Genomic DNA, 27,354 nt, shown 5'->3' with positions numbered 1-27,354 from the left:
CTAAAGTGTTCGTTTAAAATTTCAAATCGTGAATCTTGAAAAAGGCCAAAGAACACGCAAAAAGTAAACATAAACACAGATTTTTTTTTTTATTTTTCACTTATTTTCTTTTTCGCCCTATGTTTACCGTAAAATCAATAGGGACAAATAACGAGCTTGTGCTACCTGTAAGAATTCATTCTTTCGTTGTACCGTCACCGCACCGAAAGCTTTGTTTCCGCGAATATTATAATCTTCCACATTAAAAAGCCATTAAATCCCCACTCTTGTATAGAAAGACATTGAGAAAATGATAAAACGCCTCTTAAATAATAACATATCACCAAAGAAACCAGCTCCACTACTATAAAACATAACGCTGTACCATAAATCCCTTTCCCATTACCTAGCTTCAAATGGTTTGTTACTGCTTCCTTTTCGAAACCCTGTCTACTTAGGGAAAGTTCATTTATCCCGAAATGGGGGGGGGGGGGGGGGGGGGGGGTGTGTGTGGGTGTGGGGGGTGGTGAGGCGTAAGGATACCATGGGGAGGGGGGGGGGGTAGATCTAGAATTTCCAAGGTCTAAAGGTGGGTGGGGGGGGGGGGGGGAAGGCCATCGAAAATGTATGGATTTCAAAATGGGGGGAACTCATTCCTTAGGGTGCTTTCTCTTCTATACAATTTGACCAAGTGTCAAATACAAAGTCTTGGTTCAACGATTCTCGGTTTGGGGGAAGTTATTTGGCATGCACAATCCAGAGTCAGGATACGTTTTATCTATGCAATACAAAACTGTATACACCCTATATACATATTTTCATGGTTTCTGCTAAATTATATTTATAAATTGCTTATGTTCCATGTTTAAGTTATAACAAAACGTTTTAATGCTATAAGCGTGCATCTGATTCACCGAAAATATGGGGGAATCGTAAGGGGTGCATGGAAAATTTTGTTTCCCCTGGAGGGGGGCAATTAATTTTAGACGTTACTTTTATCAAAATTCTAACGCCTCCCCCCCCTCGGAATAATGAATGAACTTTCCCTGATGTGATAAAAGGGGGAACAAACGTTCCTCACAAACACTAGAGTATATCCTTACTTGGAGAATCATCAAGCTAAAATATGGAAATGATAGATTTACTCCAGATTTTTCTCTCAGAGTTACTTGAGGGTGGTGAAGCAACAGAGCAAAGTCTAAGTGGATTGGTATACAGATTTTGATTTTTGCCCTTATTCACTAGTCTATGTAACCTCAAATGCTGTTAGTTAACTATCAACACACCTAACATTACTTACAAAGTTAAATTAATAGTTCTTTCGGTTTGAACTTGGGTAAGTCAGTCAAACTGTATCACACTGTTTAAACTTGATTATTCAGTGCATAAGAAAGCCATACTGGGTTGACCCACCCCAAAGCTCATCAGGGGACTCAACCTTCATAAACCACCAGCTATGGACATCTTTTGGATACTTTTCATCATCATCATCTTTATCGTACTGAGCAGATACATCAGCAGACAGAACCGGTTTCCAGCTTCTCTTTGACAATGCTTGTAACAGAAAGCACATCATGCTACGTGCATAGTACTTATCATCATCCTCCCCATGCCAAGGAGTTCCATTCATCTTGAACTGTACACAGGAGACACCAAGTGCTGTATCTTTCCTCTTCTCTGCACTTATTTTCTTGGGCCAGTGCTTATGCATAATCTCACGCATTATGCTGAGTTCTGCATCTGGGGTGTTGATGAACCTCAACTTGTCAGATCCACTTGCACTGATGCATAAAAGAGGTGTTTTCATTGGTGCTGACTGTTGAAATATTAATGTGCTTTTGGTGGTCAGGCGACGAGAGACGTCAAATCCCCCTATCACATGCCAGCCATAGCCTTGCAGGGCCTCGAGGAGCTTTAAGATAAGATACCTTGCCATGATAGACTCCTTTTCTTCTGACCACCATGGATTTCCATTGAGCTTGTATTCATAGCCTCCATAAAACTCCCTCTCACTTGCAACACCACCTCTCCAGGCCCAGTTATCTACTAATACCTGCTGAACCACAGACTGCATATTTGCAGGATAGTTTATAAGCCTGACCCCATCTGTACCATTTAGACTGATAGAAAACATTGAAGGAATCACCCCTTCTGTGAGCTTTGGTTCATGGTAAAAGAACAGACTGTCTGCTGTGTTCTTTATGTTAGCTGCACAGTGGAATGAAAGTTGATTCTTAGCACAAAGCTCAATAAGCTTCTGAATCATGGACCTTGATTCAATGGATTCTTGTCCAAAACCTTTCCATGGGTCTCCATGCATTTTCACTTCATACAAATTTTCTTCCTCAGACTCAATCATCTGTATTCCTTGAGTCCAAGTGGATTCGATGACAGACAGAAATTGTGGGTACAACCGCTGAGAGAAGTTGACAAACTGGATTTTGTCTGAGCTACTTAGGTTTATACAAGGAAATGTGTATGTCACTGCCTCAGTTTCCTCTTTCACAAAAAAGAAAGTACCTAATCCTAGCTTTCTGGACAGGTCGGTAGTCATAACAAGTTTCCAACCAACATTGTTTAGCTTCCAAAGCAACTTAGACACGAGTTTTCTTGCATTGACAGCCTCCACTTGAGAGCTCCCTTTGTCAAATGGGAATCCGGTAAGTTTGAAGGACTGCACATAGCCATGGCACTTCATCTTTGCATCCTTATCATCTAAGCCAGCTTCCCATGTACTCAATAACACCTCTTTGATAATAGCAATGTTTTGTTCACTACCATGAATGATGCGTATCCCATCAGGTTTGTGCAAGACCAGACACATGTATTCAAACCCCAGTGGGATTGGAGCCAATTGAGAGGAGTCAACATTACCCATTCTAGGAAAAACCTGGAAATAATATTTACGTCTTAAGTGGCAACTTCTTTCTCATAAAAAATCATAGAATTATCTTAAATAAAGAAAGGGCTAACGAAATGATACCAGGACAGGTCTATCAGTTTGATCCGGGATGTGTTATTTAAATCTGCCCTCATACTCCTCCCCCTTTTGTTTATGCATAGTGCACACTAGCGACATAACGACATGGGTGCGGCGCACTATGTTTAGCCTGACATAACGTCATAAGAGAAAAAACATGTTTTGTCGTTAAGTTGTTATGTTGCTAGTGTGCACTAGGCATTACCATCCACCTCATAAGCTCTTTATCAAAAGAAATCTCAAATAAACTTACGATCTTGCTTACCTGGTGAGCTTTAGATGGTTCACCGATTTATGCCTATGGCTTGAACACCACTGACCGACTGGTTAAACAAATAAAACGGGGTTGTTTGCTCAGAAGGGATGGGCGTCAGTCTACTTACTCGCAAAAGAATCACGCGGATCAGCAAAGATTGTGAAATTCCTGACTTACCTTGGGCTACGTCTTTAGACCAGTCGTGAAGGATCGAGTTAACAGTTAGAAAGAAGATTTATGATAACCGATACAGGTCACAGCTAGGTAAAATGTACGATTTGTTTTGATCGCCACCACTTTCTAGAAGATCGACGTGGCCACCGGTGTTCAACCTCGCCCCCAGGGACTTCTGGGTAATTTTCAATATGGCGTCCTTCTAGCTTGGCCGGTGTTGAGACTGGATCTAGACACAGGGTACCCAATCCAAATGTAACTTGTAACGCCTGCGGGTGAAATAAGGAAAGACAGAGCATAAAGCAGAAATAAAATCCACACAGAGAAGCTGCTTGTTTGTTTTTTAACAAAAAAAATTAAGGTATAATATAAAAATATGTGGATGGACGGTTACGGATCCAGGGTATTTCTTGACAATGAAAAGAAAAACGGGAAACAAAGTCACTCTGTAGGATTTATTTTCTTAAAAATGGTGAAGGGGGAGGGGTCTGTGCCAACAGCTATCTTAGAGAAAAATCATTCAAGACATATTGTATGGCCCTTGAAATGTGAAAAGAAAAGTATTTGTTTACTGTCCCTAAAAAGTACCTTCATAGCGGTTTCAGATCACACGCGGCCTTCGCCGTCAAAAAAATCCTACGGCACTATTTATGACTTTTGCTTTAGTGCACTATAGCAACACGCTTATTCTCACAAGCGTGAAAAAGTCGTGCCGTTAGTTCTCAAGTGTCACTTGAGAACAGAGTTTTGAGCATTTGTTTTGGTCCTGTATCCGTTTACTACATAAAAAAAGTTAGGTCTGAGTACACACAAGGCTTACCCTAAGTAAGATGCAGACTTAGCCGTCGGTGGACTTAGGTTTTAGTACATTTGAAAACTTTTGACTGCAAAAATGATTGGAATGCTGTCAATCATAATAATCACATGTGTAGCTTGCCATGCGCACTAGCAGTGTAACAAGTTTGTGTGTGACATCCGTAGCCGTAGCAACATTGTAAACATTACCTAAGTCACGGTAGCCCAAGGGTAACAAACCGACACACCAATGGGAGGGGGGATAATTCGTTCCTCGGACTCCCATTGGCTAAGGCTTTATCATAACGTGCTTAAAAGCTTCCCATGAAGCTTTTATATGCCTTATGAGCATATAAAAAGGAGTCAATAATAAGTGGTTAGAGAACCAAAAAAATAGTTTCAGTCCACTTTTGGGTGTTGGGCAGAAAATCGCACTGAACGTACTGCTACTTGGAAGTAATCCATTGATTGATGAAGCACGCCCAGGTTGGAAATCAGACGGGGGTGATCGTCGGCAAAATAAATCGAAATCGTCTACTTTTCTGGAGACTCCCCCCACCCCGGTGTGTGTGTGTCGGGGGGGGGGGGGGGGGGGGGGGGGGCGACTAGGTTTTATTTGGGTAGCTGACTCCCCCTTCTGCATGAAATGTTTTTTTTAAAATACTTTTAAATTTGCCATTTTTAAGATTATAAAAAGCCTATTTTTTTTTATCGGAGCCCCCCTTGGGTGGTTGATTATTTTTGAAGTCCCCCCCCCTTCAACATCTTCCCTTCCTCCTCAGGGTTTTTAATGAACACTGCCTTACCATCAACTATTTTATTACTTTCCCCTACACGTGATGATTAGCATCCAGCATAAGTCATATTTACAGGATCACCGTCTTTATTAGCTTCACAGCTGCACCGTATAATATGTACTTTGCAACATTCTACAAAATAAATTGTTCTATACTCAGCCTACAAAATTTGTGCTTGTCTTTTATCTAAACGATATTCTACAATGTAACTCAGTGTATCTATTGAACACTCCATTAAATACCCTGCTATTCTACATTCTTTTTGGGTATTGACCTCTACCGTTTTACCTTCTTGTTTTTGTTCCAGCTAGGAAGTGGAAACAAATTTTTTATCAATGATTTTCCTTATATTCTGTTAATTCCAATTTTATAATATTTATTTGCATAGGATATTACAGCTCCGTATTATCCTTTGCGAATGCGCACGCTCGAGTGAACATCATATATATTATAACACTCCTGCTCACTTGAAAAAGTTTCACTTAATTTACTGACACGATTTTTAATCTACATCCTCTACAATACTAACGCTGACACGATGCCAAGCATTGGACAATACCCCTCGCAAGTTCCAGATGGGTGCAACACTGTCTGGCTGAACATTGAACGATTCATCCACAGCCTTACATACAACGTCCAGCTTGTTAGCATCGGGAGGAATGGGTAGGGTCGTGCTCCATAGCGACCACGCCCATGCACGCCCCGGGGGCTGATCCTTTCCATCTAGGGTTGCAATTGACCAATTCTTGCCCCCATCCAGTGACACATCCACCCGCACAACCCTCCGCCCACCTCCGCTCCATGCGTACCCACTCAGGGTGATTTCCTCTTCATCTCTTGAAATCAGAGTACCGGGAAGTGGCTGGCAGATGGCGGAGGTGACAGGCAAGTCCTGGATAGCAGGAGATGATTTAAAGTCCACCGTGTCCCAGTCGGTACACGGTGCGAATCCTTTGTAGTCGTTCTGTTGCCAGTGACTTGGGCTCTCCTCCTTGCTTGATATTACCTTGGAAACCCATTTCACGTTCCTGGCACCAACAATTCCTGGAGCTACTGCTCGAACTGGATACCCATGGTCACGGGGGATGTCCTTGCCATTCATTTCATAAGCAAGTATGACATCACCTCTAGACGAAATGGCTTTCTGTATGGGTATGGAAGCACCATACGTTGCTCCTGTGATGTCAGTATCAAGGCCCTCAAACTGAACATGATTGATCTCGAGCCTCTCAACATCGTCTTCACTCAACCCTGCATATTTCAGAACATCTTTCAGCAGGGCCCCGCCCCACTCTGCAGTGGAGATAGCCCCCTCACTCCAATCCAAGCCTTTCACTTTCTTTACCCTGTTCATATCACTGCGGCGATTCCCTGCGCACTGGATAGTGGACACGATATTGTGCTTTTTGAACTTTGTCTTCAACTCCTCAAGGGACAGTTTAATGGTGCGGACACCCTCCCCCGTAACCTCTATTCGGTAGAGTTTTGGGTCAATTACAGGAACAGGCAAGTGGTTCCTGACAAAGAAAAGCTCATTCGGTGTGATGTAGCTGTCTCCCAGGAGCTGCAGTGGAGGTTCAGCATTGAAAGGTTTCTCAGAGTTCTTCTTCAAAGCAGGGTGCCTTTCAGGATCTTCCTTAAATGGATCATCTTCCTTGAATTCTATAACTTGATCTTCATGCGCGAGATCCCCTATGCGGTATTCTTCCAGGATCTCTAGGACTTCCTCTTTTTTGTGCACTGCGTACATAGCCCAGTATGGCTCCAAAGCTGCACCTGCAGCCAGGATGATCTTGCTAGTCCCACCAGGGTGACCATCAATAAAGTCTGTGATGTCATATACCCCTCCTTTGTATGTGACCCAGATACGAGATTTACGATTGTTGTGTTTAGAGACCTCTTCTTTAGAGTAGATTTTTGCAGTGTTGAGCTGTTGGCCTGGTGATGTCACCACATCTCTAGACAGCTGTTGGTCAGTCAAATAGCCAAAATGCCCTGGTCAATATTTGCATTTCTAATGCTTTTTCCTTGTTCCAATTCCACAAAGTTATGGAAAATAATACAATTAGGCGTTTCTTAAGGCTGGTTCTCACTAGGATGCGAGCACAAGCGCAACACACAGTTTTATTATTCACACTGGAACAGAAGCACCAGAGCAGGCGTAAGAGAACACCGCAATTCTCACATGTACTGTGATTGCATTTGCTCTTGCTCCTAGTGAGAACCGTCCTGCAGGATATAAAGTACTTTTTCTTAAATTGTCACAATTCGTCTAACAAATATTTGTAAAGAAATCTGATTACCCAAAAGCTTAATAGAACACCCACATAAAGATTAAAGGTCTACATGTTATAACATCTCCATATAACTTACAGTTTCCTTCTTGAATAGAAGACCTGCACAAAGTGTAGACCCTGTCAGTATGCCAAACAACATGTAAGCATTGTGCGATTGGCTGCTTCCAGGGTTAGTAACTGTACTGAGACATCTCTTTGTTGTGAAGGTGCTTGTCAGAATCAGTGCTCTTCTTGGAAGAGGCCTGTTAAGAGATAAACATGTCTATTTAGCTTCTGTCCCCTAAGTGTTTTTTTTATAAAAGAGGGGGGCATTTTTTAGTGGAGGGCATTCAATTCAAACTTGCAAGCTTAGGGGTGGGGGGCGTTCTTTAGATGGAAGGGGTTTTTTTTAGATGGGGGACATGTATTAGATTATTTACAGTACCTTATTACACTTAATTTTCACGACGTCAAAATTTCGCGATTTTAAGATGGGGATATTTCGTGACACTTTATTTTCGCGATTTTCCTATTTTCTGAAAAACCATATCACTTTATTTTCGCGATTTCGCGATTTTGGGATAATAAAATCAAGCAAAACAAGTGGAATTAAAATGTGCTGTAATCATCAAAACTAAAAAAATTGTAACAAAAAGATGTGTCTGCTAAATTTAGTTTCATAAAAATCTATATACAAGTGCAATTCAGCCCCTTACCCTACTATATGTACATTAGATGACTAAATAGACAAGGTGTTTCCATAAAGCTATTTAAACGACCAATATTCCGCCAAAGGCTTCTTGTGTACTCACTTAATTTTTGTGCATCCTAATTTTCGCGACACTTAATTTTTGTGTCACTTTATTTTCGTGAATCTTTTAAAATCGTGAAATTAAATTGACACGAAAATTAAGTGTAATAAGGTATGTTATTTTTCTTTTTAGTTATGGTACACAGGCAGATGGCCAGTATTTAAGGAGGTACATGTACCAGGTAGAAAAAAAAACTCAGCTCTTTTGCATTCAAGAGGGTGTATGTCCCCTTGTGCCCTTCCCCTAGCTCCTAATACAACTATATCATTATATCATTATACTGGCTTAAATACCATCAATCACCTCCTGAGTAGTGTTCCAGCAGTTTTGGTGATTTGTATACAGGAAGCAAACCTTAACATCTTTGAAGCAATTGATTAACCTGCAAATACCAAGAACAAAGCATGATTTGGGAAGAAGTTTGCTGCTTTTGGGCGTGTGATCCTTATGACTATCACCATGAGGAGCTGGGTATGCCCAATCAAATCAACTCCACTATCTCCCTAACAACAATTATTTAGTTAAAGTCACAGTATAGAGTCAAAACTTTTGAAACTACCATAAGTCCATTGTCCATCTCGAAACTAAGTAACTAAAGAACTAAGTCTGTCTCATCTCAAGAATCAACCCATTGACCTCTGGCTATTTTTAGCTGAATTTACAAAAAAAAAAAAAAAAAAAACACACAGACCAAAATCAGATACCTCCCCTCTCCCACAGGAGCCCCGAAACGCTGAAAACAGTAATTTCCGAATAAACCCACTGGAGAGCGGGCTAGCAGGCTAACCCTTTCCTTGTGGATTTTTCACAGATATCCCAGAATGCTTTGCAATCTGTTATGGCAGCAAGATTGTTCTAGAGGCCTTGCTTGGATGCATATCTTCAAAACCATTTATCCCTTAGACTGATGTCCGAGTATCTTGATCTTGTATTGATGAATTTTATTTGGTTTTGGGGTACATACTTCTCATCCTACAGTCGAGTCTGGGTGAACCCCGAGAGTCAAGAGTCAGAGGTATAGACTTGAGACTTATAGGCCGAGAGTCGATAAGATATCTAAAATATCGAAGGGTTTCACTTTTACTCACTCACACCTCAGCATTATTATGACAATTGGTCTTCTATTTCTTGCAAGAAGACTTCTGGTATTCCACAGTTTTCGTGACAGGCTTTATGCAAATTGAAAACAAGTTCCATACTTGCTAGCCTCATAGGATGAAACCAGGATGAAACTCAGTAAATATATTGCAAAGCATGCTCAGCCATGCAAAACACCAAACCTTGTCTGTCGTGAGGAATTCAATGAGGAATTGCATCTTGTGCCCCTGACCCGAATATTAAAAAAAAGGAGATGACCAGTACCAGTACCAGTAGCAAAAAGCTACATAGCAGTGCCCCTTCAATTGTATTTCTTGGAGCTAGTTGATATGGAGGTTGTTGCATAATACTTCCATTTGTTACATTTGTGAGGTCTCACAAAAACCATAGTAGTGATCTCACAAGAAATATGAACGATTGTCACAATGAGACCGTGGCTTTGCAATATTTTATAGATAATAAAACACTTGAGTAAGGGAAAGGTAAAACTCTTCCATATTTCAGATATCTTGTTTGACCCTCAAACCTATCAGTTTAGACTCTCGCCCCCAGTCTTGAGTCTCGGCCTACAAGGCTCGAGGATCTGCCCTTAGTAACGAGTCTCTGCCTCTGACTCTCGGGGTTTACCCAGACTCCTTACAGGATGGTCGAGAGGCCAATGGGTAAATATTGCAAGTATGTAACTTGATCTAGTGTAGGCTTGGATCTCTCTGCATAGCTTGTCAACCCAACTTGAACAGAAATCTTGTGAAATCAGGTGAAATACAGTAAATATGATAGAAAACCCAAGAGAGAAAGTGTGGGTTGATACAGAGAATGTATGAGCAATCTCATGCAGGTGAATTGACAGCTATGTCTCTGCCTCAACCAGACATTCATCATATCATTTATCATATCCATGTTCATATCTATGTATTGGCTTGGCCATTTTAAATGAACATAAAATGAGATAGTTCAGTAGTATAGACTTTCAAACCTGCGTCAGGTAGGCTTGTTAAATTTTCATGGGGAATAAAAACATGGCCTCCTAAACACTTCAATGGGCATAGGGGTCACATACCAGCCCTAACAGCTTATATCTAATTGTCCATCACCTACATTCCATAAACACATAACATAATAGGATGTTATTTTTAGAATTAAAATAATCCAGTTCAGTTCCCAGGTCAAAATAGACAATAACAAGGTACTTATCAAAGTCTATCTCTATGATCTCAGGACAAAGAGAGAGAACGAAAAAAGTAGGTCTTTTATGTTTTAGAGTCCGTCCAAAACATTAAGAATTATTATTATTACAAGTTGTAATCGGACTCTAAAGTATAAGCTTACTTTTTACATAATCCGATACAACAGATCTCAACTCAACTATAGACCACCATAAATTTCAACAAGAAAACACATTTGCATTGCATTCATTGCTTGGGTCCAATAACGGCTCAATAGAGAGCAATTTTACTTGCTAACTTAGCTTCTTTAAATTATTGTTTTTGCTATATTGAAGTACATTCCTAGCTCATTCTAAGAAAATGTGGGTTGCTTACTTTCTACATTGGTTGATTTTATCATATCAGAAATGCCTTTTATTGGATCGATCTCCCTAGGTGGTTGCTTCTGAGGCAAAAGATATAAATCCCTTCAGAAGATGATCAAAAAGGCTTTAGATATAAATAAATCTTACCTTCTCGATAATAAGAACCCAATAAAGAAAACCAGGAAGCTACACAGAGCGACCTTGAGGAGCTGTTTGTCTCGCGCAGGTTTGTTGTTCGGCGAAATACGTTGTTTACAAGAGCCGCGCATGACCGCGCATGTCACATTGCCACTAGACATACAGGTCAAACCTGTTTATTTAGAATCGGTATTCGGCATCGGGTCAATTCTCTTTCTAAAGAATACTTCAAGCGTCTGACATTTTTTGTCGTTGAGAACAAGCAAGGCATTTCATATTATTTTGTTGCAGCGCTTTGTGAAGAAAGAACTTTAGCTCGACTTAAAGGCTTGCTGACGTAGGGGGAGGGGCAGGGTAGTGTTGAGATGCAGTCTTTACATATGAAAATTTACCCAATTCCTCCATTCCTTCCGACGACATCTCCATGAAAATAACAAAACAGTTGGAAAGCTGTGTGAAGCACAGATTTACGCAGCCAATTCTTACGATGAGGAAAGATGGTGCAATCGTATCTGGGTATCCTGTGTGATGAGCGAAACGTTTTCCGGTTCCCATGATGCCCAAAGAGTTTAGCGGAAGTGAACAAATGTAATGCCACGTAGTGACGTGAATGGAAGGAAGCCGGCAGGAGATATGATGAAGACTTTCCCTTGAATAAAACATCCTTCGTGGGCCCTTTAACAACATGCTGCCCTTAACCAGTAAAGACAGCTACAAAGGACATGACTATGCACCTAGAATTCGTCTTACATCGTGGATTTTCAACTGGATAAAGTAAGATTTTCAACAAATTTTTACTGGATGGACCCTCTTAGAAAGTTGAACCCTCACGTTGAACCTATGTCGTTATTGTTTACAGACAAATCCTATCAAACAAAGGCTCAAGAAATCTCTTCTTCTTTCTACTTTTGAATCTGTCGTTTGCGTTCGTCGAATTGGCGTACGGAATATGGACTAACAGGTAAGGTACCCTTGCAAGTCACTAGTCACCTTTGATCTGCAACTTCTTCCGATTCAAATGATCAGTGTATGGTATGGCACCTAAAATCTGTTTATATTTGTATTTTGCTTTACAGTCTTGGTCTTATTACAGACTCTTTTCACATGTTCTTTGACTGTACCGCTCTACTTGCGGGTCTTGTAGCATCAGTGATCGCTCACTGGGGGAAAAATGAACGTTTTTCATACGGGTAAGTTTTGTTACAAGAATAGATCCATATATTAGATAAGACAGACTAACAAAACATCAAAGAGATTATTAGCTACCATTCAAGTTTTGCATTTACATAGCAGTATACGTTCTATTCGACTCAGGTGTGCAGGTGGCGTAAATAGGGTAGAGTGAAGTTTGTAGTTGCTAAGGAAGGATGCAGTGCTGATGGTGTTGAGACTGGTACCAAGTGCAAACATATATCGCATAGATATGTTAAGGGTGTTGGGATATTTCTCGTTACTTGGCAATTCTGTTGTTAGGCGCGAGCGTGATCATCTGGGAACTTCACAATTTCAGGTGGGAAAATCATTTGGTGAGAAAACAATTTATGCGTGCAACATTTTTAGCTTCAAAACAAATTCCCAAAACTGGCGAGAAAAACATAATAAATAGCTAATAACGTAAAATAAGAAATGGACAAGCATTATTTTTCACCTAGGGCACCTTCTTAGCGACTTGAAGTGCTGATTTGAACAAGAAAAGAGTTGTTTCTATGCGTATTTCGATTTTTTGATATCAAAATTCTATCACAACATTCCCTTTAGTAACCAGTCTTTATTACAATATTCAATTGCGCATGCATAGAGAATTCTACTTCCTGTTTGCATTTTTACTCTGTAATCTTTGTGAACAATGGACGCTCTGCAATTTTTAAGGCAGAAAATATTCACCTAGTTTCCCTCTATAAAACTACCTATTAATTTTCCAATATATTAAAAATAAAGAAATTATTCAAAAAAGAGTGTAAAAATAAAAGTTTCGCGAAAATTTTATTATTTGGAAAAATTGAAAACGTATATGTAACTCTGTTTGGCACCCTCCCGAAAATTGTTATAAAAGCTACATTTATCAGTATAATAATAATAACTTTAATTCAACCTTTCGCAGTATAGACTGGATTACAGGTGAGTCAGAGATACAAGTAAGCACTACAGTAAAGTACAATTAATCAAATGTAATCAGCATATTTAACAGTAACAAACTCGTTGAAACGACTCATATTAGTAGGCCTCTGATACAATGTAGATTTAGACCTGAGTGAGTGAACCCTCATAACTACGACGTGGAAAACCGATCTTGAGCGCGCGCCTCTGAACATTCTCTAGGGCGTCAGACAGATAATTTGGAAGGTTCGCAAAGGCTGCAGACGCATATTCAATAACTGATCTGATAAGTGACCGGTAGACTGTTATCAGCTCTATGGCATCCAGGCCGCATTTCTTAAGCACTCTTAGAGCATAAAGCCTTTTGTTAGCCTTCTTAATTATGAAGTTGCAGTGCGCAACCCATGTCAAGTCACATGATATGAGAACGCCAAGCAGCTTGAACGGCTGCACCCGATCAATGGTATTACAACCTATGGACATGGGCTGCCAACTGCAACTATCCTAGTTTAAGAAGCTAACGGACATTTCTTTGCACTTTGATGGATTAAGGCGCATGTTATTCTTTAGCGCATATGCTTGAATGTCATTAACAATGTGTCCTAGGAGGGATGGTGAGTTCCTAGGCACCACCTCAAGAACAGTCAAATCGTCCACAAACAGTGTAGATACTTCCACAGCTAAGATTATAGATTTCTTCTCTTGTAATGTCAAGTGATGATGTCATTGTCTGATAACATCGTTAAAATTTAGAGATTCATAAACAATGATGCCATGCCTAAATTCATTCAATTTCACCAACATTTGGTGGATTTATAAAGTCTTGAAAACTGCCTAGCAACAGCCCTCAGAGAAATGTGCGAACACCTTTAAACAAAAACCCACACTAAAAAAGGGCCTGGACCAGGTCAATGAAAGGCTCAGTTGTCAGTAAACTGCTACGCTTTGCGGAGCTCCATAGTTCAGTCAAGCATTTCTTGTTTGCCTACGAGGAGCAAAACCCAAACTTTACTTTTGAAGCGCTTTTCTTCTCCTTTGCTTGGCTTATTTTCTCTTGGCTACTAACAATGAATAACTCATCAAAAGAGCAGGAACGTTAAGGCGTGTTGTCATCTTGAAGTTTGGATTTTATTCAGCCAAAAGGGGCCGGAGCTAAGCCCTTTTATAGTGCGGGTCCTTGTTAAAGAAATGTTTAATGACTTGTTACACTAATGGCAATCAACACACTTGTCAATGCTTTTGTTGAAATACTCAGATTTTCCATAAAAATAGTTTACAAAAGATCAAGTTCTATAATTATATAGTTTTGCATTTTCTTGTCAATTTGGCTGTCACCAAACTTTTTACTGTTGCTGATATTGGGTGACTGGGGAATTTCTAAATATCTATTTTTTTATTTACAGGTATGCAAGGGCAGAAATCATGGCAGGATTTGTTAATGGACTATTCTTGATATTTGTTGCCTTTTTCATTTTCTCTGAGGCTGTTGAGGTAAGTGCTGTTATTCATTTATCAGTAAATAAATATTTTCAAGGAATAAAATATCAAAGTACCAATTAAACCTGGATCTCAAGTAGACCAACTTAACTAGAGTGAATGCTTATCCAAAAGAATCATTAAGAGCCTAACAAACCCTAGTGTTGCTTTCATGCTAAACGTTAGATATTCCCCATTATTAATTATTTTGGTAAGGCTAATAATATGTCTTATCAATACCTAATATGGTTGTACTTATCTTGCCTTTTGAACGTACATACAGTACACAGCTGCATGTCGAGAGAAAAAGGCTGGTTGGGTCCGGAGTAGTAGCTCACTGACCACTAATCAATAAAATTCAAGTCAGCATCCTTAGACAATAGGTCACTGGATCCATCTTTTAGACTTTTTCTATTCAAATACACACATAAAATTAAACTTCTTCTTAACTACCAACAAAGGAGTCAACTGAAGTCGAACTCATCTTGTCACATACAAAGGGTGGGGCCCAGATCCCTTAGACCCCTCCCCCTTTGGACACATGACTGGTGCAAGAGCTTTAACTTTTAAGGTTGAAGTATAAAAGCTAAAAAGAATGTTATTGTTATGGTATAGAGAGTCTTCCATCCTCCAGAGGTGAAGCATGAAAGATTATTTGTTGTCTCTGTATTGGGTTTCCTGGTCAATCTTGTTGGAATCTTTGTATTCCATCATGGACAGGGAGGTAAGTCACACAAGATATTAGTACCCAAAGTGTCACACAAGTTAGTACCCAAAGTGTCACACAAGTTAGTACCCGAAGTGTCACACAAGTTAGTACCCAAAGTGTCACACAAGTTAGCACCCAAAGTGTCACACAAGTTATTACCCATAGTGTCACACAAGTTAGTACCCATAGTCACACAAGTTAGTACCCAAAGTGTCACACAAGTTAGTACCCATAGTGTTACACTTGTTAGTACCCATAGTGTCACACAAGTTAGTACCCATAGTCACACTTGTTAGTACCCATTGTGTCACACAAGTTAGTACCTATATTGTCACACAAGTTAGTACCCATAGTGTCACACAAGTTAGTACCCAAAGTGTCACACAAGTTAGTACCCATAGTGTCACACTTGTTAGTACCCATAGTGTCACACAAGTTAGTACCCATAGTCACACTTGTTAGTACCCAAAGTGTCACACAAGTAAGTACCTAAAGTGTCACACAAGTTAGTACCCATATTGTCACACAAGTTAGTACCCAAAGTGTCACACAAGTTAGTACCCATAGTGTCACACAAGTTAGTACCCATATTGTCACACAAGTTAGTACCCATAGTGTCACACAAGTTAGTACCCATTTTCTCTCCCAAAGATCCATGAAGCCTCCTAGGTTTGGGTAGAGGGATGTTTATATTATCAAAAATTTCTAGAGTTCTTCTTATAACAATAATAGAGAAAAAATACCGATACCATAGAGAATTGAACTGTTTTTCCTTATGGTTGAATTCTTTTTCTTGTTGAATTCTTTAGTATGCTCATCTTATGATTCATCCTAGAAAATTTTGTAAATTTATTCACTTCTGAATTTATTTGATGAGCATATTATTTGCTTCCTTCCCATGCCTGCAGTTTGTTTGATTCTGATGTTCATTTGTAGAGCATGGCCACTCACATGGTGGACATGGACATAGTCATGGGCACTCAGAGATGAATGGTGGCCATGGACATAGTCATGGGGGCCACGGCCATGGACATAGTCATGGTATGTTATTATGATTTTTATTAGCTTAAAATGGATGTCCCATTGTGTTTCATACTAGAATTATTTTATTATCATGTTTTTTTTTTATTCTTCAGGTCAGTCATCCACTGAACAGACCAGTGTTTCATCTTCTAAGATCATGGAAGGTGAGTTATGCTATCCACATCCTTATCATTAACCCAACACATATAGCTATTTTTGTTCAACTAGCAGTACAAGGTCATCCAGGGTTAAACTAAGGCACTTTCATCAGAGTGTAAATCAGGAAAAATTTTAAATATCTAGTCACATCTCTTTGTAGAGCTTCATTCTTAGATATGTTGCCTTTTTGGTTTGGATCGGGTATTCGTACCAAGACGTAGTAATAATAATAATAATAATAATGCTCGTTTATTTCAACCGTTTGCAGTTCTTTTACAACTGAATTACCGGTAGGGTCAGCTAACTACAAAATACATTACACCATACATAATTCATAATAACATTAAATCCCCAGCAAATTGCGCTGAGACGAATTTGGAAAAACGGTCCGTGCGACCCGGAACCACACTATGTGAGCGCTTAGATCTTAGGGAGTATGGCGAGTTGGAGGATATAAGTCTGCTTGACACTAGGGGGTATAAGACGCTCCCCTGTTTGATATTGCTTATGAATTTTCTGCACACATTGTGACGCCGCGCCTCTAAAGAAGACAAGCATGCGCATTCGAGGGCGTCCTCGTAGCTAAGGCCACTACCGAAAATTATTCCTAGAGATCTTTTTTGAATTCTTTCTAAGGCAGCACATAGGTATTGCGGAAGGTTGGAAAAGACAACGCAGGCATACTCTAAGATGGACCTTATAAGAGAACAGTACACAGACACTAAATCCCTTTCTGAGACACCACATGATTTTAGTTTTCTGAGTGCATAGAGACGACGGTTTGACTTTTTGATCACATAGTCACAGTGCGATGACCAACTAAGGTCCGAAGAGATATACACACCGAGAAGCTTGAAACTGGTGACTGACTCAATAACGGAACCGCCGACCGCTATTGGTTGGCACTGAGAACTATTGTACTGTAAAAAATCAACCCGCATCTCCTTGCACTTACTAGGATTTAACAGCATGTTATTATTTTGTGCGAAATTGTTGACATTATTTACCATATGTCTCATGACAGATGGAGCGTTGCGAGGAATTATTTCTAGAATAGAAATAATAGAAGTAGGGGCCTAAAGTGGTGTGGTAGTGAGGTGGGTGTGATCATATGGTATGGTGATGTAGGAGGGTGATGGTGAAGGATGGCTAGTAAGGTAATGTAGAGTGGAGATGGTAGTAATGTAATTACGGTGAAAAGGTGGATAGGCTATACTAGTAGCTGTAGGAGGGTGGTGAAAAGATAAAGTGGGACTATAGAATAGGTTGTGGTAGTGTGTGGTGGGTAGGTGAAAAAGAAAAAAAAAGAAAAATAAAATAAATAATAATACTAATAATAATAATAATAATACTAATAATAATAATAATAATAATAATAATAATAATAATAATAATAATAATAATAATAATAATAATAATAATAATAATAATAATAATAATAATAATAATAATAATAATAATAATATGGTGTGGTATGGAGATGGTTAATGGCTGTGTTGATGGGGAAAAAAGTGGTATGGTGTATAGGTAAGAGTGGTGGTGAGGGAGATGTGGTGTAGATGAGGCTTATAATTTAGCGTGATGGGTGTGTGTGTGTTACAATGGTAGTGCTGCGGAGGTCGATTTTAAATTTGTGAGGTTATGGTGTAAATGTGGGTGATAATATATCGTTATGAGAGGGTGAGTGTGGTATTGTAGTATATAGGAAGTCGGTGATAGAAGATGAAGATGGTGATAGGTTGAGATAAGGAGGTGGAGAGGTGGTTGTGTAAGCGAATGGTGAAACTTAATATATGTTTGTGAAGTTGCAGTGTGAAAGAAGAGAAAGGGGTGATAGGGCTATCAGGTTATGTTCTGGTGGTTAAGATTATGGATTATGAGACAACGAGTTAAGGTTATTATAAGAGATGGGGTTGATAATAAAACGGCATGAGAGTTATGAATAAAGGGTTTTTTTGTTGAGTGGAGAAGGTAGTCAGTAGATATGGTGTTATGTGGAGATTGAAACAGTTCTAATCAGTAACTTGTGGCCAGTGTTGTGTAGCGGATGTGAAGAGGTGATGGCCGCATAAGTGAAATCTGATGAAGGGAGATAATGCAAGTGTGAACAAAATGATGAGTAGGGATATTGTGACAGGCTGTGTAGTGTTTTTGAGAAAGTGTGTTGTGTGTAGGGTAGGAAAGTAATATGTAGGATAAGAGAAAGAAAAGTGTTAAGATTGTAGAAAGGAAATAGTGAGCGGTAATAGAGAAGGTGAAGTATGTATGGAGGTATGTATCTAATGAAGTGTGTAAGTGGTATGGTTGACAGGTGAAATTAAATAATAATAGAGATTGAATGAGTGTTGTGAAAACGCCGAGAAAAAATATGAAATACTGTAACAGTGAAAGGAAGTATTGCGGACAATGGGAAATGATGCTAGTAAAACAGCGAGAAGAAGATGAAGTAGGGGCGCGGGAGAAGACAAAGGGAGTGCGGCGAGAATGGAGATGACACTGAAACGTTAACAAGACAGGGAGGATAGTTTACGCTAGATGAAGCGATAATCGGTGGTAAGAGATAAGGGGAAAAGGCAAAGGCATGAAGAAAACAACCGGCATGTATATGTAACATAAACATAACAAAATAAAACCAATAAGACAAAAGTGTGTAGGTCATTTCAAAGAGCTCTGCGAAATGTAGAACTAAAGGCATATAACGCCAACCAAGACTTTTCATCAGGGGGTGAGGTCTATTGGTTGGTCATATACGAACCTAGAGCATGAAGCGGGGAGACTTAGGGGAAAGCTAGGGGAAAAGCAGCGATGATGGTGGGAGTAAAAAGGGAAAAAAAACTAGGGTGCTAGCGTGTTTCGAAGGCCCCTATCACCCGCCCCTACACGCTCGTTAGTAATGCAGTAGTGACGCGTGGTGCTTGCAATGGCCAAACCTGTGTTGCGCCTGGCTCCGGCTGAGTACATGGCTTGGTCTGAAAAGTAAAAAGTAGCTCGCGCAGGGGAATGAGGTAAAGAGAAAAAAATGGATAGAGGCTGAGATAGGATGGGAAAGTGTGTAGTGGACAAAATGGTGCATGTGATGGTCCTGGCTAGTGGCTGTATGTGGTGGACTAAATGATAAATAAGTGTGGGAACTAGTGCATGTAGCGGGAAGGGGAGAGAATACGGAATTCGTGATGTGGTGGGTAGTATATAGGATGTGTGGAAAGGAGGATATGTGGAAAGGAGGGTGTACATACCCGAGATGAGTATTGGCGGAGCTTAGATTGCGTGTCTTGGAGGTATTCCGCATGCAGCAAAGTGAGGGGTTATGAGGGGATTGCGCTCGTGGTTAGACGAGTATTAGATAAAAATAGATATTGCTATTTCCGGTTCCGGTTATGGCACACCCAGGTATTTATTAACATAATTGTGGTTTGGTTTACAAAATGGGCAAAATATGGCGGATAAATACAATGAATGGCGATATTATTGTACGGGAATATTTTAGAAGTGTTCTGTGCTAGATAGGATGACGGGGTGGGATACGCTGAGAGGATAGAGTGTTGGTGTGGAGCCAGGTAAGGATATTCAGGGCAGTAGCGTGTGTTAGTAGGAGACTCGTGGAAGTTTTCCTACGGTTATTGTTGAGGCCGGTATGCCTATAGCTGGAGATGGCGGCTTGTTGTCGATGGATCGGGAATATACTTCTGTAGAAGGACTGTTTTTACTGGTGTGGATACACTGTGTGGTACAGGAGACTCGTAGGATTCCTTCTACGGTTCTGTTAGGGCCTGTAGGTTTATGGTTGTAGATGGCTGGCTTCTGAGTTTTTATCGAATATATATATATCAGTTATATTTCTGTAGAGGGGCTGTTTGTCGGTTCTTGAGGGTCTTGGTAGTGGTGAATTATCTTCGATGATTGGCTGGCTTGGAGTGGATATGGCGTGTGGCTTCCCTCTGTGTACATCTCATTTGACTCATTCTTGTGGTTTGAGTTGATGTGGTGGTGTTGGTGTAAGGTGTGAGATGTGGTGAAAGTGGTGATGTGTTGTTAAGTGTATCTATGGAGTGTGTGTCCGGGATGTGAACCTGGTGTGGACTAGTGTGTCTTTAAGGTTTTTGTGTCTGGTGAATGCTGTGGTAGGGGGTGAGGGGAATATGGAGGATAGTTCCTGGTCGCTGGATATGAGTTCCCAGTTATCATGAAGGATGCGGGGGATGGTTGATGTGTTGTGATTGAACGTTGTGATGAAAGGTATGGCGGGTGGGGTGGTTGTTTGGGTGGCTGTGGGAGTGTTGGGGAATAGGAGTTGGTGTTGCGTGTATTGGCTTGCTCTGGTGAAGGCATTGTGGATGACATGATCAGGGTAGCCACGTGATAATAGTATGCGTTGAGGAGGGATGGCTCGTCACGAGTCCATATCATGAAGATATCATCAATAAAGCAGAGCGTGTGGGGATTGTGGCAGGGGGTTGTTACGGAGGAGTTGGCGTTTCACAGAGGCCAATGATAGGTTGGCGCAGGAGAGTGCCATGCGAGTGCCCATGGCTGTACCGCAGAGTTGTAGGGAGTGTTTGTTGTCGAATTTGAAATAGTTGTGTTTGAGGAGGCTGCGAGAAACATGGATAGGGGGGCGTTTGTGTACGGGTAGTGTTTGTATGTATGAGAGGGCAACAGCTATACCATCCTCATGTGGGATGTTGGTGTAGAGTGACGTGACGTCAATTGTGACAAGAAAATATGTGTCTGGTAGTGGCGTGGGGAGGGAGAGGACTGTTTGTAGGAAGTGTGTGGTATCCTTGATGTAGGATGGGATGTGCTGTACAAATTTCTTGAGGTAGTGGTCAAGAAAGATGGAGAGTTTTTTGGTGGGTGATTGGCAACCTGAGATTATTGGGCGGCCTGGGGTGTGGGGTTTGTGAATTTTGGGTAACATGTAGAACAGGGGTGTGCGTGGGGGTGTGTGGGGAAGTAGGAAATCATGAGTAGGTTCATCAATAATGTTGTCTTGAAACAGTTGGTGGATGTATAGGGAAATGTTATGTGCAAGGGAGGGTATATGGTCATGGGAGACTGTGGAATAATAATTGGTGTCATTGAGTTGTTTGTTGGCCTCTAGTAGGTAGTCTTTGGTTTCCCAGAGAACGATGGCTCCCCCTTTGTCAGCTGGTTTGATGATGGTGTGGGGTAGTTGTGATAATTGTTTAAGCGCAGTGCGTTCAGACGGTGTGAGGTTGGGTGTGTTTTTTTTTTGGGGGGGGGGGGGGTGGGTGTGTTGGTGATTTGGTGTGTGATGGTATTGGTGTAGGTGCATAATGTGTGGTTGGGTGGGGTGGGTGGGTCCCAGGAGCTTGGGGTTCTAAAAGGGTGTTGGGCAGTGCGGGGCTGGTCATATTGATTTCACCTCCATCTGTTCATTCATGGCTGTAGCCTGTCTTCCCTTCTCTTGTGATGTCCTATCAGCTCTTCCTTTATCACATTATAGGCCTGTATTATCCTTGCTGTATTCTATATATCATAACCATCACCATATCAGTCAGCATTGCAGATGACAGGAATGAACTACTGTATTTCTATCATTGTCAATATCACCTGTGGTTACCATTTTTATAAACTAATTTGTTTGCCATTATTTTTGTAGGGGTATTTCTTCATGTTTTAGCAGACACTTTAGGAAGTGTAGGGGTTATAATTTCTGCTGGCCTGATTCACCAGTTTGGTATGTACCCATCATTTTTGCTATTGATGATTGAACCTCATCATCTTTACAGCCAAATTTGTTGTTGTTCAACCTCAGTGAATCCAAAAGCCTGGTCTCATTTGGAAAATGGTCACAGTCAATAAACCTTCTAAACTATCTAAACCAATTGATGGCTTTCATATTTAACTGTCGTGTCATTTACCATTTGACTGCACACAGCGAGGTAATTGATTGATCACTGTGGTATGATTAACTATGCGCTATTCCAAGAGAAGAAATGGATGTGAATTCTGTGCAGTTGCACAACAGCAAATACAGCTATGATTGACCTTTGGAGTTCTAGTATTATACATAAAATTCACCAATAAAATTGTTTTTATAGGGTGGATGATGGCTGATCCTATTTGCTCAATGTTTATTGCTGTTTTAATTGTCTTCAGGTAAATATATTTGGGTATGATTTTGACAAACCATGCATTTACTGATCGTATTGTTTTAAGTGTTCTTAGTTTGACCATTACTGATGATACAGTATATATATTGTGATCTTTCAGTGTTATTCCATTACTGAAGGAGTCCACAGGGGTACTAATGCAGAGGACACCCCCACAACTAGAAAAAATATTGCATATATCATATCAAAGAGTAGGTGCTATTGTCATTTGTACTTGAAGTCATTTTACCATTTTGTGTTGAGATCCATGCAACTGTACGATTTATCTAAAGGGAGGGCAGTTACAAGTACGGGTAACCAAAAAGACTAGGAAGAAATATGTCAGACCACAGAAAACTGTGGCAGTGTAGGAGAGACAATTTAAATGCTTTTAGTCCTGTAATCATTGGTAGTTCATGTCGTTATTTCTGTTATACACAGGTTAATCAAATAGAAGATGTTTATAGCATACAAGATCCACATTTCTGGACTCTTTGTAGGTAAGTTCCACAATCTACAAACAACAAGCAAAAACGTTAAAAAGTACCATCTTTGAGACCATATGAGACAATATGTGAATGGATTTTTTCAGTAATAACTGGGTTGGAAGCCTGCGCCTTCTTGTCGCACCAAATGCTGATACGCACAAGATTTTGAGCACTACTCATCATATTTTCAACGAGGTGTGTATGATCTTAGTACTTAGTACATAGTTCTAATGAACAAAAAGGCTAATTGTGATTTCATGAAAATTTTACTACAGTTGGTGACTATCATGCGAAGGTATATCTGGGGTTTTGAAAATGTTTATTTTAAGTCTTTGGGTACATTTCGCACTAAGATAAACTTATTTGATTTTAAATGCAGCTCACACAGTGTAACATTTTCATGTTTCTTTCATAGGCTGGAGTGAAGCAACTATACGTGCAAATTGAACATTCAATTTAACCATCTTTTGACATCAAAAGAGAGATGAAGGGCAAAGGAACTGAAAGAAGGGCCTAGTTCCATGAATTGCAGATAGCCCCCAGCAAGGCAAAGTAAGCCACGTAAACAATCTACATACAGGCAATTTTAGCCAGATTATAACACAGTTAGAACCAACGAAGATACATTTATTTAGGTATGTATGGGTAGGATTTTTATTGCCATGTTTTAAGAAAATACATGCCTGATATGGAACTAGCTTTTTTATTTTAAGAGAGATTTAGACATTAAAGAGATGCCAAGCTGCTCTATACTTTATTGAAAATACATGTTACAAGACGTGTTGACTTTCGAATCTAGGCTTACAAGGATGTGCTCATTATTTCCAGTATGGAAAGGGAAATACAGTTTTACTAGCGAGATGCAGTACATACTTTTGTACATTGTTTATTAGTACATTTGTAGACTGTACGCACTAAATAATAAGCAAGTCCATAATAGAATGATCCCTCAATAACAATATTTCAAAACATATTAGTGCGTACACTCTACAATACTTATGTCCTGAATATATATAATAAAACAAGAGAATGAAATACATGAAAGTGTGATTGTAGACATTGGGGATGGACCATTAAATTTGGTGGAGAGGTAGTGTTCCTTTACATCCTGTACAATGCCCTCTCCCCTGAGAGAAACATGTTATGGTCTGTTGCGTATGATATGACTTTATTGCCACCGTATCCAAACCGGGTTTTACTCAGTTTTCGGGTGTGGCCCAGTCAAGTGAATACTGCTTTTCTTCTCCCTGGATGGGCATATGGGCACCTCCCCTCTCCCCTTGTTCGGTAAGCACTTCCTATTGTATCGACCAATTTTACGTTAAACTATTCATCAACGATGAACTACGCAATGTAATAGGCAGGCGTTCCAGGTTGCTTGCTCTTCTTTCTTCTATCATGTATGCCATTGTCATCGCTATCATCGTCGTCATCAGCCTCATCATCTGTAGGAATTTCGTCATCGTCGTCGTCGTTATTTTCATCGTCGTCATCGTCAGGATGATCACTGACGATTGTTATCACGTCGTCATTGTTTTCTTCGTCGTCGTCTTCGCTCCACTCATCCGGCGGTGCTTGGGTACGAATTCTAAGTGGATTTTTCACCGGTCTTTTTTCTATGGGCCTCTTTTCCCTTGGAGGCATCATTTCCTCGCCTTCTATTCCATTTCTTGTGTTTTCTGGAATCTTTACTGTTCTGTTTTCGAGCTCGTTGGTGAGACTTGCTCGTAGTTCTTCATGCCTCTTTGCCTGTTCCTGGAGCAACTTAGCTATCTCCCCTTGTATCCCCTGTCGCAGTTCGTCTATCATGGACTTCTGCTTAGTCATCAGGACTTCTGTCTTCTTGCGCCACTCTTTCTCCTTTTCAAGCTCCTGTTTTACAGCCTGCAGTTCCTGTTTGGTCACTTCTTCCTCTTGCCTCCTTTTGTCCAGTTCCTTATCGAGTAATGTTTGGCCCTCGAGTTCTGGTATTTTCTCTAGTTTACTTATACTTGGTAGGCTAGGAACCAGTGCATTTTGGTCAGTGCTAACCTGCCCATCAATTTTTTTCTTCCAGGCTTTTCCAGCTTTTCTTGCTCGAGTGACCGATAGGACACCCCCTATGTCCTGCGGTTTACGTGCTACTTTCAAAGAATTCTCATCTTTGTTACCAGTCGCATCCCTCTCCTCTTTCAACACCCTGCCTGTTTCCTTAAAACCGAGCTCTTCCCGGAACCGGGCCTTCAGTTCTTGTACCATACGGTTAATGTCCCTTTCTCGATCATGAGCCTTTGTTACCCGCTCAGCAGCTTCTTTAAGAGCCTGTTCACTTTGTTTAACATTCTCCAGATGTTGAATTTCAGCCAACTTACGAATCATGATATCAATACTCTCCTCCATCTCATCACGAACATGTGATCTTATAACCTCTCTTGGTAACTTCCACAGCAACGAAGTTTTAGTTGTCACCGCGGCCCGGGTTTCGCCATCCGCCATCCCCCCGTCCGGACGATCTCGAGTCCACTGCGGTCCAGTCTGTAATGCTGCGTGATCACGTGCTTGGTCAATGACGGCTTGGAGTCGCGCGAGGCCGTGGCTCTCACGGTTTTCCTTGTTTTGTTTGGTGACCTTACGGACAGCACGTTGGAATGGCGTGCGGTCCTCAGTGGACGTCCCTGACCCGTCACTAAGCGTTCTTTTATCCTTTATCGTGTGATTGTGGAACTTATCTCTAGGGCTGTTGCCTGAACCCTCTTGTTTGGTTGCCATGGGAACTCGTCCTTTTCCTTGACCGATCTTTTTTTCCTCCTGTTCTTCTAAAAGATAGAGAGAATGACTCGTTTTTGCATCTAAAACGTGTTTGAATTATTATCTTTTTAATTATGTGTTCGATTCACTAGTCATTAACGTTTTTTATGTACGTCAGATTCACTTCAGGGAATCTAGAATAATTAGCTTGCAGTTTAATTATTAGAAGACTCTACATATCTATCGTTGTAAAACACCCCCACAATGTGTCCATGCGTGTGGCAGCATACATGTTGGTATTGGCTCTGCTTGTGAGCTGCATAGAGCTGTCATCGAAGGTGATCTGTGGTCACTTCAACTTTTTGACCGCACACTTCTTCGACGCAAGTACCTCAATAAAATAGACGATTACTTTAGCCCTCTCTATCGGTGTCTCTCTATCGGTGTCTGCACTAATGATGCGAGTGATAATATATCATTCTTGTGAAATTACCCCGTGCAGGTTAGCTAGGGAACACGCTCTGGTGACGTTGTTGACTTAAGTTGGCGGGCTTGCGATCTAGTTGGCTAGGATAACAATGCTTCTTGTAAAGGGCTGGCGCCCCTGTGTTAATATCTCAGCAGGTGCAACTTATGCCTCGAAAAAAAATGAATTTTAGGGTTCAAAAAACACGAGCTCACTAGCGATATCTAAAATCAGTTGAGCCAGATTTCATCTGATTTTATGGACTCTGAACTAAATAAAACTTCAGGTCAAAGGCTGAAATATAACCATAGAAAGATTGACTTTAATGTCATAATTTTATTTGTAAAAATATGTTTCAAATTTAATTCTGCAAACACAAATAAAGTTACAATTTACTAATCAATATTTTTTGGGAGTTTATAACCCGATTTGAGTTTTGTGATTTTAATCAACCATATCTACTTTGCTAAGATAAAAAAGTGAATTTTCCTACAGCCTTCTTTATCACTATTTGTGTTTTATTCATGGTAAAGCTAAGGAAATTCTTAACCAGAATAAAAAACAACTACGTGTACAATAAAAATAGTTGTGCCAAATCGATTTTGAGACTGTTATAAAGGATCCGAACATTTATACGAAAAATGTTTGCTTATTTTTGATATTTGCAATTTTTTAAAGTATGCGCTTTATCCACTCAAGCTTTGCTTGAATTACGTCTTTTTCTATTATTATGCGAGATCGATTCAGGTTATTTGCTATTAAGGTAGTATTATCTTTAAAAATAAACTCATAAATCGAAGATATTTTTTCGAGAAATGATGTGTGGAATTTTTTTCCAGTGTTTACCTGAGCGCAGCTTGAAAAATCTCCTTTCCACCGGCGTCCATGCCTTCTCATAAGCCGTCCATTGCCTTTGGAGATGACTTGCACAGCCTGTGCAGACTGTCGCACGACCGCCACTGTACAAATTGCTGTTTTCTTTCTTTTTTCTTTCCTCTAAAACTGGAAAGTAAGGCCCGAATGTTCGCGGTCGATAGTAAAGTTGTTTCAAGGGCCCTGGGCTCGGATCGTCACAAGCAACACAAAGTCGAAGGCCACTCATTGTCATTTTTAGCTTCTTATTTCACATTTTTAACGGGCGAGTTTGTCGTATTGAGACTTTCGAGCCGTTCTTCACGTGTGCTAAATTACACCTTAACACCTCTCCGTTGCTAGGCTTTGACTTAAACAATATGGGAATTTGCATTGAAAATAAAA

The 27,354-nt window shown here is 40.3% G+C and overlaps 4 protein-coding genes across 7 annotated transcripts; 1 reads left to right on the top strand and 3 right to left on the bottom strand.

Moving 5' to 3' along the window:
- Nucleotides 1–64: 64 nt before the first annotated feature.
- On the bottom strand, nucleotides 65–3,577 carry LOC5517127. 2 transcript variants are annotated; one of them, XM_032387238.2, is made up of 3 exons: nucleotides 3,393–3,577; nucleotides 3,225–3,282; nucleotides 65–2,869 (listed from the first exon to the last, which is right to left on the bottom strand). In XM_032387238.2, exon 3 carries the CDS (start codon nucleotides 2,855–2,857, stop codon nucleotides 1,358–1,360), a length of 1,500 nt encoding a protein of 499 aa, XP_032243129.1. In that variant the 5' UTR covers nucleotides 2,858–2,869; nucleotides 3,225–3,282; nucleotides 3,393–3,577; the 3' UTR covers nucleotides 65–1,357. The 2 variants fall into 2 exon arrangements, with proteins under 2 accessions (XP_032243129.1, XP_001637156.2); XM_001637106.3 differs by lacking the exon at nucleotides 3,225–3,282.
- A 1,409-nt stretch (nucleotides 3,578–4,986) lies between these two features.
- On the bottom strand, nucleotides 4,987–10,985 carry LOC5517182 (sulfite oxidase). Its single transcript, XM_048727239.1, has 4 exons — nucleotides 10,846–10,985; nucleotides 8,373–8,451; nucleotides 7,355–7,520; nucleotides 4,987–6,947 (listed from the first exon to the last, which is right to left on the bottom strand). The coding sequence occupies exons 2-4, from the start codon at nucleotides 8,429–8,431 to the stop codon at nucleotides 5,484–5,486; spliced, it is 1,689 nt and encodes a 562-aa protein (XP_048583196.1). The 5' UTR covers nucleotides 8,432–8,451; nucleotides 10,846–10,985; the 3' UTR covers nucleotides 4,987–5,483.
- Nucleotides 10,986–11,115: 130 nt separating this feature from the next.
- Nucleotides 11,116–23,943, top strand: LOC5517181 (zinc transporter 7). The gene is made up of 13 exons (XM_048727242.1): nucleotides 11,116–11,610; nucleotides 11,696–11,797; nucleotides 11,913–12,026; nucleotides 14,337–14,424; nucleotides 15,025–15,133; nucleotides 16,055–16,159; nucleotides 16,255–16,305; nucleotides 21,924–22,001; nucleotides 22,366–22,423; nucleotides 22,538–22,628; nucleotides 22,858–22,916; nucleotides 23,009–23,099; nucleotides 23,320–23,943. Exons 1-13 carry the CDS (start codon nucleotides 11,522–11,524, stop codon nucleotides 23,362–23,364), a joined length of 1,080 nt encoding a protein of 359 aa, XP_048583199.1. The 5' UTR covers nucleotides 11,116–11,521; the 3' UTR covers nucleotides 23,365–23,943.
- Nucleotides 23,640–27,335, bottom strand: LOC5517125 (glutamic acid-rich protein). Of its 3 annotated transcripts, none has more exons than XM_032387234.2 (2): nucleotides 26,944–27,335; nucleotides 23,640–25,699 (listed from the first exon to the last, which is right to left on the bottom strand). In XM_032387234.2, the coding sequence occupies exons 1-2, from the start codon at nucleotides 27,203–27,205 to the stop codon at nucleotides 24,249–24,251; spliced, it is 1,713 nt and encodes a 570-aa protein (XP_032243125.1). In that variant the 5' UTR covers nucleotides 27,206–27,335; the 3' UTR covers nucleotides 23,640–24,248. The 3 variants fall into 3 exon arrangements, with proteins under 3 accessions (XP_032243125.1, XP_032243127.1, XP_032243126.1); XM_032387236.2 differs by lacking the exon at nucleotides 26,944–27,335 and adding an exon at nucleotides 26,125–26,910; XM_032387235.2 differs by lacking the exon at nucleotides 26,944–27,335 and adding an exon at nucleotides 25,922–26,095.
- Between the last annotated feature and the right edge of the window lie 19 nt (nucleotides 27,336–27,354).

The sequence above is a fragment of the Nematostella vectensis genome, chromosome 1, assembly GCF_932526225.1.
Source record: "Nematostella vectensis chromosome 1, jaNemVect1.1, whole genome shotgun sequence".
In the NCBI taxonomy this organism is placed as follows: Eukaryota; Metazoa; Cnidaria; class Anthozoa; order Actiniaria; family Edwardsiidae; genus Nematostella; species Nematostella vectensis.
The sequence above is the reverse complement of the archived record's forward strand: the minus strand, read 5'-3'. Positions and strand labels throughout refer to the sequence as shown.